Here is a 12,598-nt window from a genome sequence, read left to right on the forward strand (position 1 = left end):
TAATTGTAGGTGGTTCCATAACAGGTAATCCAGCCCACCGACAGTAGCACTCCTTCACCTCCCGTCAGCTGAATTGGTAAGCCCCTTTCCTCTCGGGGCCCTGCGTGGCTCATGCCACTTATCCTCCCGAAAATTTTATTTTGGTATCTACGTAAGGTATAGTCGGAGTCTTGTTACCGACAAGTATTGTAACACTCTTCTGTATCTCTAGAGGCTCCGTAGACAGGAAATGTGGGTTATGTACTTATGTATTTTGGGCAGTATAACTTGTAAACCACGCTAAGTAACTATGTATGATATGTAAATCTCGTAAGAATGTGTTTAAATTTATAAATGGCTATTTCACTTGGTTAATGGGTAATGGAAACGCAAGGTATCACGTGGAATAGGAAAGGCACCCAGGTCCGCTTGGCTGGGGGCTACCCGGTCGAGCGCCGGTCGCGCCCCTCGGTTTTTGGGGCGTGACAAACTTGGTATCAGAGCCTAAGGTTTTAAAGTGTCCTAGGATGTCTCGGAGCTGTGTCTAGTAGAGTCCTCCTTATCGGTGTGTTGTCGACCACATCTATAAGTTGGACGCTACATGGGCATTTAGGAAATTACCTTCTTCTTTGTAACTCTATATCGTGCAGTGAAGTGAAAAGTGGAAGTATTTACATCTAACTCGTGCTCTGTTCCAAATTTTCAGTAATGGCACCTAAGAAGAGAGCTAGACTCGGCCTCGGGGCCAATGCCACCCCAAGTGTGGCTGTGAATCTTGTACCTGATGTCGTGGGTAAGAGTGACTCCCCGGTCTTGAATCTACCTGGCCCATCTATTCCAGATCCAAGTATTCTTGTTCCAGCTGTGGCAGAGGGTGCTACCATCCCTCCCGCTGATATTCCTGATCTTGATGCAATTCCAACTTCCGGTCCTAGGGTTTCTGATGGGGACCTTAGAGGAGCCATCCATATGTTGACCCAGTTAGTGGCCACTCAGGCCCAGAGGTCTCATGATGGCCATGTGCCCCCCAGCGGATAGGGAGATTCCGCTAGCTCCAGAGTCAAACAGTTTTTGTGGTTGGCCCCTCCAGAGTTCACGGGCACAGACCCAGAGGTCGATCCGCAGGATTTCCTTGATGAAATGTATAAGACCCTTCGAGTGATGAAGGCTACAGAGATGGAAGGGGTTGAGTTGGCTTTATACAGGTTGAGGGGAGAAACATATTTGTGGTTCGAGATGTGGGAGGATTCCCGTGGGGAGGAAAGACCTCCGGCTAGATGGGATGAGTTTGTAGATACATTCATGGACCACTTCTTGCCTGCTGAGACAATGACGGCCTGTGCCACAGAGTTTGAGGTCCTCAATCAGGGCAGTATGAGTGTTTGGGAGTACCACATGGAGTTTGTGAGGTTGTCCAAGTATGCTCCTCAATTAGTGTTGACCATGGATGCTCGAGTTCGGCGTTTCGTTCAGGGTCTTAGTCCTTTGGTGGTGAATGAGGCTTCTACAGCGGCCTTACACTCAGATATGAATTATGGGAAGATTGTGGGGTTTGCTCAGGCCACAGAGGCTAGGAAGTTGAAAATACGGGCAGAAAGGGAGAGTAGCAGCAGGGCCCGATCAGCGGGTCACTTAGGGAGACCACTTCCGGGAAGATGGCCATCCCAGTCATATGCCCAGTCCTCAGTAAGCGCACCGCCATCTATGCACAGTTATCAGCAGAGCAGTCACTTGAGATCAGGTTCAGACAGTAGGAGACCCCATCATTCCGATCGTCTAGGAGGGAGATCACAGCAGCAGAGGAGGGCTTCATGCCCCAAGTGTGGGAGGTTCCATTCCGAGACTTGTTATTTGGATATTTCGGTGTGTTATAGATGCGGGGTGAGAGGTCATATCCAGCGGGACTGCCGTGTGCCCAGTCTGGGCATGGGTAGGGTATTTGCTCAGTCATCCAGTTCTTCAGCTGCCACATCATCCGTGCATCCTCCAGCCCCAGCAGGGCGCAATGTAGTTAGGGGTGGAGCTCGTGGTAGGGGTATACCCAGCCAGTTTTATGCCTTGAGTGGTCGCTAGAGTGCAGAGGCTTACCCAGATGTTGCTACAGGTATCTTGGCTGTTCAGGCCATTAATTGTTATGCTCTTATTGATCTGGGGTCCTCTTTGTCTTGTGTCACCCCATTTATTGCTTCAAGTTTTGGGGTAGAACCCGAACAGCTTCATGAGCCGTTCTCTGTATCGACTCTGGTTGGTGATTCTATTACAGCCACGCGAGTTTATAGAAATTGTGTTGTCATGGTATGTGGTCGTGCTACCACGACCGATCTTATTGAGCTTGAAATGGTGGATTTTGATGTGATTATGGGAATGGACTGGCTTTATTCGTGCTTTGCTAAACTTGACTGCCGAACGAGAGTCATGAGGCTTGAGTTCCCTAATGAGCCGGTTATTGAGTGGAAGGGAAATGGTGTGGTGCCGAAAGGTAGGTTTATTTCCTACTTTAAGGCTTTGAAGATGATTAGGAAGGGGTGTATCTACCATTTGGTCCGGGTGGCGAACACCACTTCAGAAGTGTCTGTCCCCAAGTCCGTGCTAGTCGTGAATGAGTTTCTTGAAGTGTTTCTGGACGAACTTCCAGGGATCCCGCCAGATAGGGAGATTGATTTCGGGATTGATGTATCGCCAGATACGCGACCGATATCTATTCCACCATACAGAATGGCGCCACCGGAGTTAAGGGAGTTAAAGGAACAACTGAAGGATTTATTAGAAAAGGGGTTCATACGGCCAAGTGTGTCACCGTGGGGTGCCCCAGTTCTTTTTATCAGAAAGAAGGATGGCTCGCTCCGGATGTGTATTGATTATTGGCAGCTTAACAAGGTCACCATCAAGAATAAATATGCTTTGCCTCGGATAGGTGATTTGTTCGACCAATTGCAAGGTGCGAGGTTCTTTTCCAAAATTGATCTACGGTCCGGGTATCACCAATTGAAGATCAAAGAACAGGATATTCCTAAGACCACTTTCAAAACTCGCTATGGTCACTTTGAATTCTTGGTCATGTCTTTTGGGCTAACCAACGCCCCAACAGCTTTCATGGATCTTATGAATCGGGTCTTCAAGCCATTTCTAGACTCCTTTGTGATTGTTTTCATTGATGACATCCTTGTTTATTCGCGGAGCCGGAAGGATCATGCCGATCACCTCAGGGCAGTTTTGGAGACCCTTTATCAGCACCAGTTGTATGCTAAATTCTCAAAATGTGAATTTTGGTTGGAATCCGTTACCTTTCTGGCCATGTTGTTTCAAGTGAAGGGATTCAGGTGGATCCCCAGAAGATTGCAGTAGTAAAAGATTGGCCTAGACCCACGACCCCGATGGAGATCCGTAGCTTCTTGGGTTTAGCGGGGTATTATCGGAGGTTTGTGGAGGGATTCTTTACCCTCGCCTCCCCTTTGACTAAGTTGACACAGAAAGCAGTTAAGTTCCAATGGTCCAACGTTTGTGATAAAAGTTTTCAGGAATTGATGTCGGGATTGACCTCGACATTGCCGGATGGCACAGGAGGATTTGCGGTTTATTGCGATGCCTCCAGGGTCGGTTTGGGGTGTGTGTTGATACAACATGGGAAGGTTATAGCGTATGCTTCAAGGCAACTCAAAATCACGAGAAGAATTATCTAACACATGATTTGGAGCTTGCGGCAGTTGTATTTGCCTTGAAAATATGGCGGCATTATCTTTATGGGGTCCATGTGGATGTGTTCTCGGACCACAAGAGTCTCCAATATTTGTTCAAGCAGAAGGAGTTGAATTTAAGGCAGCGGTGGTGGTTAGAATTGATCAAGGATTATGATATGGATATTTTATACCATCCAGGGAAGGTGAATGTGGTGGCCGACGCTCTCAATCGGAATTCCATGGGTAGTTTGGCTTATTTGGGAGCAGATCATAGGCCTTTGGCTTGGGAGGTTTATCAATTGGCCAGTTTGGGGGTTCGTATTTCGACCTCAGACGAGGGGAAGGTTATGGTGCGTAATGGAGCAGAATCGTCACTGGTAGCAGAAGTCAAGGAAAAGCAGCTCATTGATCCAGCATTAGCATAGATGAAGGAGGCAGTTTTGAATAACAAGACTTCGACATTTTCACTCGGTGGTGAGGATGGTGTATTACGATGTCAAGGTAGGCTATGTGTTCCAGATGTGGATAATCTTTGGGGAAGGGTAATGGAGGAGGCCCATAATTCCAGATATTCTGTGCACCCACGTTCTACGAAAATGTACCGTGATCTCAAGGAAATTTATTGGTGGAACGGTATGAAGAGGGGTATGGCAGACTTTGTATCTAAATGTCCGAATTGTCAGCAAGTAAAAGCTGAGCACCAGCGGCCCGGTGGGTTAACTTAGCTTATGGAAATACCAACATGGAAATGGGAGATGATCAACATGGATTTCGTGGTAGGGTTACCTCACACTCAGCGCAAGTTCGACTCAATTTGGGTAATAGTGGATCGACTCACCAAATCAGCTCACTTCTTGCCAGTCAACTCCATGGATACTGCGGAACAATATGCTCAATTGTATATTAAGGAAATAGTAAGTCTTCATGGCACTCCACTTTCTATTATCTCAGATTGAGGGGCCCAGTTCACAACTAATTTTTGGAAGAAATTTCAGCAAGGTTTGGGTACTCAGGTGAATCTCAGCACGACTTTCCATCCGCAGACTGATGGTCAAGCGGAGCGGACTATTAAGATGCTTGAAGATATGTTACGGGCTTGTGTCTTGCATTTCAAAGGTAATTGGGATGATCACTTGCCACTTATAGAATTTGCTTACAATAACAGCTTTCATGTTAGCATTCAGATGGCCCCATTTGAGGCATTGTACAGGAGGAGATGTAGGTCTATGATTGGATGGTTCGAAGTGGGTGAAGCAGAATTGTTAGGGACAGATCTCGTGCACCAGGCTATGGAAAAAGTTAAAATCATTCAGGAAAGGCTGAAGGCTGCTCAGAGTCGCCAGAAATCTTATGCGGACATTCGTCGAAGAAAATTGGAATTCCAAGTAGATGATTGGGTGTTCTTGAGGGTATCTCCTATGAAGGGAGTCATGCGATTTGGGAAGAAAGGTAAGTTGAGTCCTAGATATGTCGGTCCATATCGGGTCACTCAAAGGATAGGACAGGTGGCCTATAGACTGGAATTGCCCCGTGAAATGTCATTAGTGCACCCAGTGTTCCATGTGTCTATGTTAAAGAAAGTGGTTAGAGACCCATCCACCATCGTGCCAATCGAGGCTATCGAGGTCAATGAAGAGTTATCATATGAAGAAATTCCTGTCGCTATTCTTGATAGGCAAGTCCGCAAATTGAGAAACAAGGAAGTTGCTTCAGTTAAAGTGCTATGGCAAAGTCAACAAGTCGAAGAAGCCACGTGGGAAGCGGAAAGTGAAATGAAAGAAAAATATCCCCATCTGTTTGAACAAGTCTAGTAGTGATCGTGCGAACTCTTGTCCCTAAGTAAACTGATGTTGTGTTCAATCTGGTGCAAGGACACCCCATATTTTTTCCTAAATGCTTTACTATTGTAACTCCTCCAGTTGTGCAATAATTGTATGTGTTGTGATTAATTGAGTCATGCGCAAGCCCTTTTTTGGTAAATGAAAGTTTTGTAAAAACTAATGTGATAAGTGAATGATTAAAGGCAGTGTAGATTGGTAATGATTAATTGGAATACGTATAGTGTATTGGAGTGGTTGAACTGTATGGAACTCATGAAGTGGCCAAATTATGTGCAGGTGTTGAGGTAATGATTTGCATACCAGTTGTAGGGATAATAGGAATAGCGTAATAATGCTTGGAAATAATGTTTCGGGGGCTCTCTGACAGGTAGATAAGTCTAATTACAAGGGAAACTCTGGCAAAATATTTCAAAAAAAATTGGGAGTTTGCATATCATGTTTTCAAAACCAACCAATTTCCAAAATCCTCATTCGAGGACGAATGATTTTTAGTGGGGGAGGATGTAAGGCCCCATGAAAACTAGTACTCAAAACCTGGTAGCTCGTGGTGCCAAGTCCCGAATATGTGTTAGGAATGTGTAAAATTAAGCAAGCCGCGGTTCGAACCCTTTTGGTACTGATCTATGTTATAAAAAGTCAAGAAATACTGTTTTCTAGAAAATGTGATTCTGCGGTCGAGAATACGGTCACATATCAGGTATGCATACCGCATAATCGCCGCAAAGTGAGTCAGTGTGTTGGTCGAATTTGAGGTTAAATATGCGATCGCATAACCGATATGCGGACCGCATAGTCGTCGCATATTTCCCTTGGGATTTTTTAGAGGGGCAGTTCTGCGGTGGATTATGCGACCGCAGAACGGGTATGCGGACCGTATTTCTGCCGCATACCCAGGCAGTGTGTTCAGATTTTGGGAGCACTTTTGCGGTCCATTCTGCGGACCGCATTTCCACTCTGCGATCGCAACGTGAAATCACACACCTAACTCGGGCTCCTATTTTTCTAAATTTTAAACCCGACCCCTTCTTCAATAAAACACCCCAACCCCTCATTTTAACATATTTTCTGAACAAAACTAGATAGAGGGAAGAGATAATTCTTGAGAGAGAAAGTCTTATCTCCATCAAATTGATTTTTCAAAGTCATCCAGGCCGGGAAATTTCAAGTAATTGTCTTCATCTCCGTTCTTGCAGGTAAACTCCCCAACCCTTTTTCATTTGTTTTCAAATTTAAACAAAAAGGGGATTCTCATGCGTTGATTCTTGAAAATGGAAGTTGAAATACACATGCATGTCCTTTAAAACCTAGAATCTAGTAAGAGGAATTGGGTAGAAGTAAAGATTTGCAAAAGAGGGGTTGATAACCTAAGTAAGTTCGGGTTGAGTTTGTGAACTTCAATTCTAAGTTATATGTGTTAACTTGTGAACTAGATTGACGGTACTAGGCTGTTGGTGAATTAAAAGTAGAAGTTAAAAAGGGAATTCGACTCCAGGTATGTAAGGCTAACTTTAACCTTTTTAAAGTCACCTTGTTTGGTGTACGAGTAATTGGTATGTGTTTTTTATGTGGACTATTTGCAAATTCTTGTGATTAATATGCCTTGAACGTTGTTGGTTAAGTCTCTTAATATAATGGTGCAAGTAAATGGCAACAAACCAAGTGTGTGTGTGTGAATATGTTTATGGTAAGAGCTGTGTAACAAATGATGGAAAGAAATCGTAATTGATGCAATTGAAACAACTGTGGTAATATCGTATGTGACTTATCGTGGGCAATTATCGTTGTGACTTAAATTTTGTACGGGCTGTTGCATATGATGGAAATGATATTGATGTTTATGAAAATTCTTTGTGAATTGTTGTTGTTGTCGTGTGAAATATGATTGTCTGGTGGGATCGGGTTGCGCGCCACAACACGAAGTTATAAGGTGTGGGTTGTGGTGATAAGGGTGGCCGAGGTAATAAGGGTGGCCGAGGTAATAAGGGTGGAAAAGTGATCAAAATCACTATTGAAATAAAAATATATGAAAGTTGTGAAATCATTGATGTGATGAAATAATGTTGAAACGGGGAAAAGGAGAGATTGTGGAGTTGTTTGGCTTTGGTTGTTCCTTTCATGTGCATTTGATTGTTGATTCTATTACTGTTTGTTATCTGTGTATTTCTTGATTTTACTTGGGGTAAAGTTTGTTCATACATACCAGTACAATTCAAATATACTGACGTCCCTTTTGCCGGGGGCACTACATAAGTGTTATGATTGTAGGTGGTTCCATAACAGGTACTCCAGCCCACCGACAGTAGCACTCCTTCACCTCCCGTCAGCTGAATTGGTGAGCCCCTTTCCTCTCGGGGCCCTGCGTGGCTCATGCCACTTATCCTCCCGAAAATTTTATTTTGGTATCTGCGTAAGGTATAGCCGGAGCCTTGTTACCGACAAGTATTGTAACACTCTTCTGTATCTCTAGAGGCTCCGTAGACAGGAAATGTGGGTTATGTACTTATGTATTTTGGGCAGTATTACTTGTAAACCACGCTAAGTAACTATGTATGATATGTAAATCTCGTAAGAATGTGTTTAAACTTATAAATGGCTATTTCACTTGGTTAATGGGTAGTGGAAACGCAGGGTATCACGTGGAATAAGAAAGGCACCCAGGTCCGCTTGGCTGGGGGCTACCCGGTCGAGCGCCAGTCGCGCCCCTCGGTTTTTGGGGCGTGACAGCTTAAATCTTAGATAAGGTTGTTATGGTCCCCCGACTCTGTCTCTTTAGCAATCCTATAGCTTGTGTGGTGAGAATTTGAATTGCAAGTCCAAGTCCCGTGCCATTGAGTCTAGAACTTGCCCTGAATGTTTGTCTAGGCAAAATTCTAAGTATAGTTTGACTTGAGAAGTGATTATATCCTCTCCTTGATCCGAATGATATCTGGAAAACATCCATAGCCTACCAATGATAATATCCCTAGTCAAACCCTTTGAGCCATAGCCCTTTTTTCTTTCAAAGACCATGATACAAGCCTTTACCCATTCTAACACGACCCTCTCTTGGCACCCGATCTTTCCTTAGCACAAGGAAAAAGCATAAGTTTGGGGGGGGGGGTAGACGAGGAATGCAAAAAGTGGTAAAAGTTACAAAATGAAGAAAAGGAAAGGCGAAAAAAATCAAAAAGTCAAAAAGAATGAACAATGTAGAAGAAATGAAGGGAATCAATAAAAGTCAAAAGATGAAAGGCGTGGAAAGATTAGAAAGGAGAAAAATGTTTGAAATGAACAAGAAAGAGTGACGGTGTGTCTCTATAACCCCTAAGAAAGAAGTAAATAACCCAAAGAGTCAAGTGAATGTGTGACAAAATGAAGCAAATGAAGTGCTTAAGGGAAGATGAAACCTACTTAGACCAAATATTTCCTACCCTGAACCAAAAACCTTCATTGTATCCCCACAAAAGCCCTATATGATCTTGAGTTGAGTGAAGCTTACATTAGTGGTGACTCATATAAGGGACAAGCTTATGGTACTTAGAGCCGGACTTGTGACCTTTTTTTGAGAGAGATGAGTATGTTCTCCACAATCCTCGTTCTGAGTGCTACAATCTAAAAGTGAGGTCTTGTTTATGGAAGAGTGAGGAGTATGAGTTTCCTTGATGAGTAGAAAGAGTTTCCTTGATGAGTTGAGTCAACTTTTGATGCTTTTGTGTCTCACTAAAACCATGGAACTTAAAAGGTTGAATATTGTTAATGATTCATTTGAATTGAGGGCAATTGTTAGTCCCAATTGATGCTAGATGAGGTCACTTTAGGTCAGCTGAATTTTCTTAGTTTTATTCTTAAGGAGGTGGGACATACTTTGTTCGCTTGAGGACAAGCAAGAGCTTAAGTTTGGGGGAGTTGATAACTAGGAATTCTAATATATTTTATACTCCTTTTTGTTTGAGTTTTGGACTAAAAATGTATATAAGTAATCCTGAAAGCTTACATGTTGTGCTTGTTTGCAGTGTTTGGTAAAAAAGTGACAATGAAGTCAAAACCAACTCAAAAAGGAGTGAAACCTGCTCAAGTGCCAAGAACAAGTCAAAGCACCACTACAGCAGTAAATCTACCACAGCAGCAATAGACCCACCGCGACCGCAGTGCATTTGTTGTGGTCCGCAATGGAAAAGAGCAGAGAGGATGTTATTTTGGAAGTTCAAGCAATGCAGTCCGCGGTTGATTCTTCGCGGTCGCGGTAGCCTCATCGCGGCCGCATTCCATTTGTTGCGGTCCGTGGAGAAGGGATTCAAAGAATGTGAAGTTTGGGAGATTCAAGACACCGCGGTCCATTTGTTGCGGTCCGCGGTGGCCAGATTCAGAGACTTAGATGTGAAGCCAAAAGCCTCACCGTGGCCGCGATGCATTTTCTGCGGTCCGTGGTACCTCCGTCAGGGTTATTTTTGTCCAAAAAATTCGATCTTGTATAAATATTTCTTTTTTAGATTTTTATGGTATCTTATCTGTAGCTGAGCACGTGAACGTTTTTTTTAGCTATTTTGACCTATTGTGTAGCTAGTTTAACATTGAATTTTCAAATCTTAGCTTGTAATTATATTTTATAGGTTGTTCTTCATCTAAATATCTGATTTTTTCCCATTATTATGAGTAGCTAGACCCATTAGCTAGGGTTGTGGCTCAACCCTAGTGTGGGTATTTAATGGGTCTTCTATTTTAAGGCTTAGATGTTTATGGGTGGTTGATATTTGGCCTAATTTGTGTTTTCCATGTTGAATTAGTGGTTGCAAACACTAATTTGTGCCTTTTTTACTTGGGCTCTTCTTGATAAAGATAGTTTGAGTCTAGGAAAATCCGGCCAATAAGGAATTGGGGAGAATTCAATAGATTGAATACCCCAATTAAAGGGTTAAACCTAGAGATAGTAATACCTGACTTGAGTCTATATTGCTTGCACAATTTTGACACCCAATTGGTCTTGAGAAGGTCAATTAGGGCAAAGTCTTTCAAGCTACCGAGAGGTATAGAGTGAGTAGTGTCGTGAATTGTCTATATCGCGATCCCAAACATAATAACTTTGCTTTAGGCTTTAGAACCCGTCAAGTATTCACCTAGGGTAAAGTCACTTCCCTAGTGTCTCTTTAACCATTTAACCATTTAGAAAACCTTGCAACCATTCATACTTAGCTTAATTTCGCATATCATTAGCACAAAATTAGAAGTAACAAACAAATAAATATGATTGGAAGTGTAATCAAGAGCACTACGAACTGCTAGATTAGATAGAAATCCAACTCCAAACATTGTTTTAGCTCCATGTGGATTCAATCCCGACCTTCTCGGGTAAAAGTTGCTTCGACCGCTCTCGCCACTCTGCGTGGTGTAGGGTGGGACCCGATCAACAATCGCAAAATTTGTGATAGTTTGCAAAGTTAGCTCTGTATTGTTAAGAGAAAAGTTCAGAGGACCTTCAATTTAGCAACTGATCAGCTTATTGAAAATGCGGTCCGCATGTAAAATCTATGATTGTGAGCAATTTTCTGTAGTCCGCATCTCCTCTTCTATTGCCGCACAAATAAAAGTGTGGTCTGCAGTTTCCCATACGGGGCACATCTTCAGCCATCATCTCAAGACTTAACACTATTAACTGCAGCACACATCAAATTTAGTTAAAAACAAGACACAACATCTAACTAAAAATGAAAAAGTAAAAGAACTTGGGTTGCCTCCTAAGAAGCGCCTTATTTAACATCATGGCAGAATGCAATGTCATAGCATCCTCAGTTGAAGTAAAGCACAACCACCACGTGGATTTCACCAACTTTTCCTATGTAGTGCTTCACTCAGTGGCCATTGATTCAAAATATTTCATTGTTCTTGTTATTCAAGTCCAATGCACCAAATGGTGTCACACCAACAATTTCAAACGGATCACTTCGCTTTGACTGGAGCTTCCCGGGAAACATTCTCAACCTTAAGTTGAACAACAACTCTAGATCACCGGCCTTGAACTCCTTATTCTAAATATACTTCATCTTTTATTTGTACAAGGACGAACTCTCATATGCATGGTATCGGAATACATCCAATTCATACAAATGGGTGTAACCTGTAAGTTAGCGGCCCCATCCCAATCAAGATTTAGTTTCTTCAAGGCCCACATTGCCTTGTACTCTAATTCCACCAGAAAATGAAAAGTGTATCCAAACACCAACGGGTAAGGAGACATTCTGATGGGTGTTTTGTAAGCCATTCTATATGCCCGTAGAGCATCATCAAGTTTCTTAGACCAATCCATCTGATTTGCATTCACCATCTTGGACAAAATACTCTTTATCTAATGGTTGGAAACTTCCACTTGACCACTTGGTTGTGGATGATAGGGAGTTATCACTTTGTGAGTGACACTATACTTTCCAAGCAAAGTGTCAAAAGCCTTGTGCCAAAAATGTGACCCTACATCACTTATGATTGCCTGCGGAGTCCGAAACCTTGTGAAAATTTTCCTATTAAAGAAAGCCACCACACTTCTAGCATCATCCATAATACAACGCTACAAAAATGTAGATGTTTCCACAAAAACTCATAAAAGGGCACATGAAGTCAATGCCCTAAAAATCAAAGATATCAATCTCCAAGATGGTTGTAAGGGACATCTCATGTTTCTTTGAAATTCCCTCGGCCCGTTGACATTTGTCACATCTTCTCACCAACTCATTTGCATCTTTATAAAGAGTAGGCTAATAGAAACCATAACTTAGGACTTTATCTGTCGTTCTTGCTCCACATCCAAGAATCTCACTCTGTTCCTCCTCCGTCACACATCTTTTAATTACTCTATCCGTGTAAATCCGAAAAGGCACGGTTCATCCCAATAGTTGGCTTGACAAATCCTCTTTGATCGTCTTCCTTTGGTTTGAAGTGAACTCTTCCAGAATGATATCACTCACAAGACAATTTGCCAAATCCACGAACCATGGTACCTCTTTCATTGAAAGTGCCAAGAGTTGCTCATCGAGGAAAGAGTCATTGATTTCAAGGTCATCATGTGGCCTCCCATCCTCCTCCAAATGAGACAAATGGCCTGTCACTTGATTTTCACTTCCCTTCTTGTCTTGG

The 12,598-nt window shown here is 42.8% G+C and overlaps 2 protein-coding genes across 2 annotated transcripts; one reads left to right on the plus strand and one right to left on the minus strand.

The window, feature by feature from the left end:
* The first annotated feature begins 1,119 nt into the window (after positions 1-1,119).
* Positions 1,120-2,052, plus strand: LOC138869278 (uncharacterized). Its single transcript, XM_070146882.1, has one exon. The coding sequence runs from the start codon at positions 1,120-1,122 to the stop codon at positions 2,050-2,052; it is 933 nt and encodes a 310-aa protein (XP_070002983.1).
* Positions 2,053-11,337: 9,285 nt separating this feature from the next.
* LOC104234587 (uncharacterized) lies at positions 11,338-11,795 on the minus strand. Its single transcript, XM_009788184.1, has 2 exons — positions 11,589-11,795; positions 11,338-11,499 (listed from the first exon to the last, which is right to left on the minus strand). The coding sequence occupies exons 1-2, from the start codon at positions 11,793-11,795 to the stop codon at positions 11,338-11,340; spliced, it is 369 nt and encodes a 122-aa protein (XP_009786486.1).
* Between the last annotated feature and the right edge of the window lie 803 nt (positions 11,796-12,598).

Source organism: Nicotiana sylvestris, chromosome 5 (genome assembly GCF_000393655.2).
Source record: "Nicotiana sylvestris chromosome 5, ASM39365v2, whole genome shotgun sequence".
In the NCBI taxonomy this organism is placed as follows: domain Eukaryota; kingdom Viridiplantae; phylum Streptophyta; class Magnoliopsida; order Solanales; family Solanaceae; genus Nicotiana; species Nicotiana sylvestris.

Coding starts and splice junctions, on each gene's coding strand:
- LOC138869278 (XM_070146882.1), top strand. CDS start 1,120: ATGTATAAGACCCTTCGAGTGATGAAGGCTACAGAGATGGAAGGGGTT.
- LOC104234587 (XM_009788184.1), bottom strand. CDS start 11,795: ATGGTGAATGCAAATCAGATGGATTGGTCTAAGAAACTTGATGATGCT. Junction 11,500..11,588: donor ATGGGGCCGCTAACTTACAG/GTTACACCCATT, acceptor AAGTATATTTAG/AATAAGGAGTTCAAGGCCGG.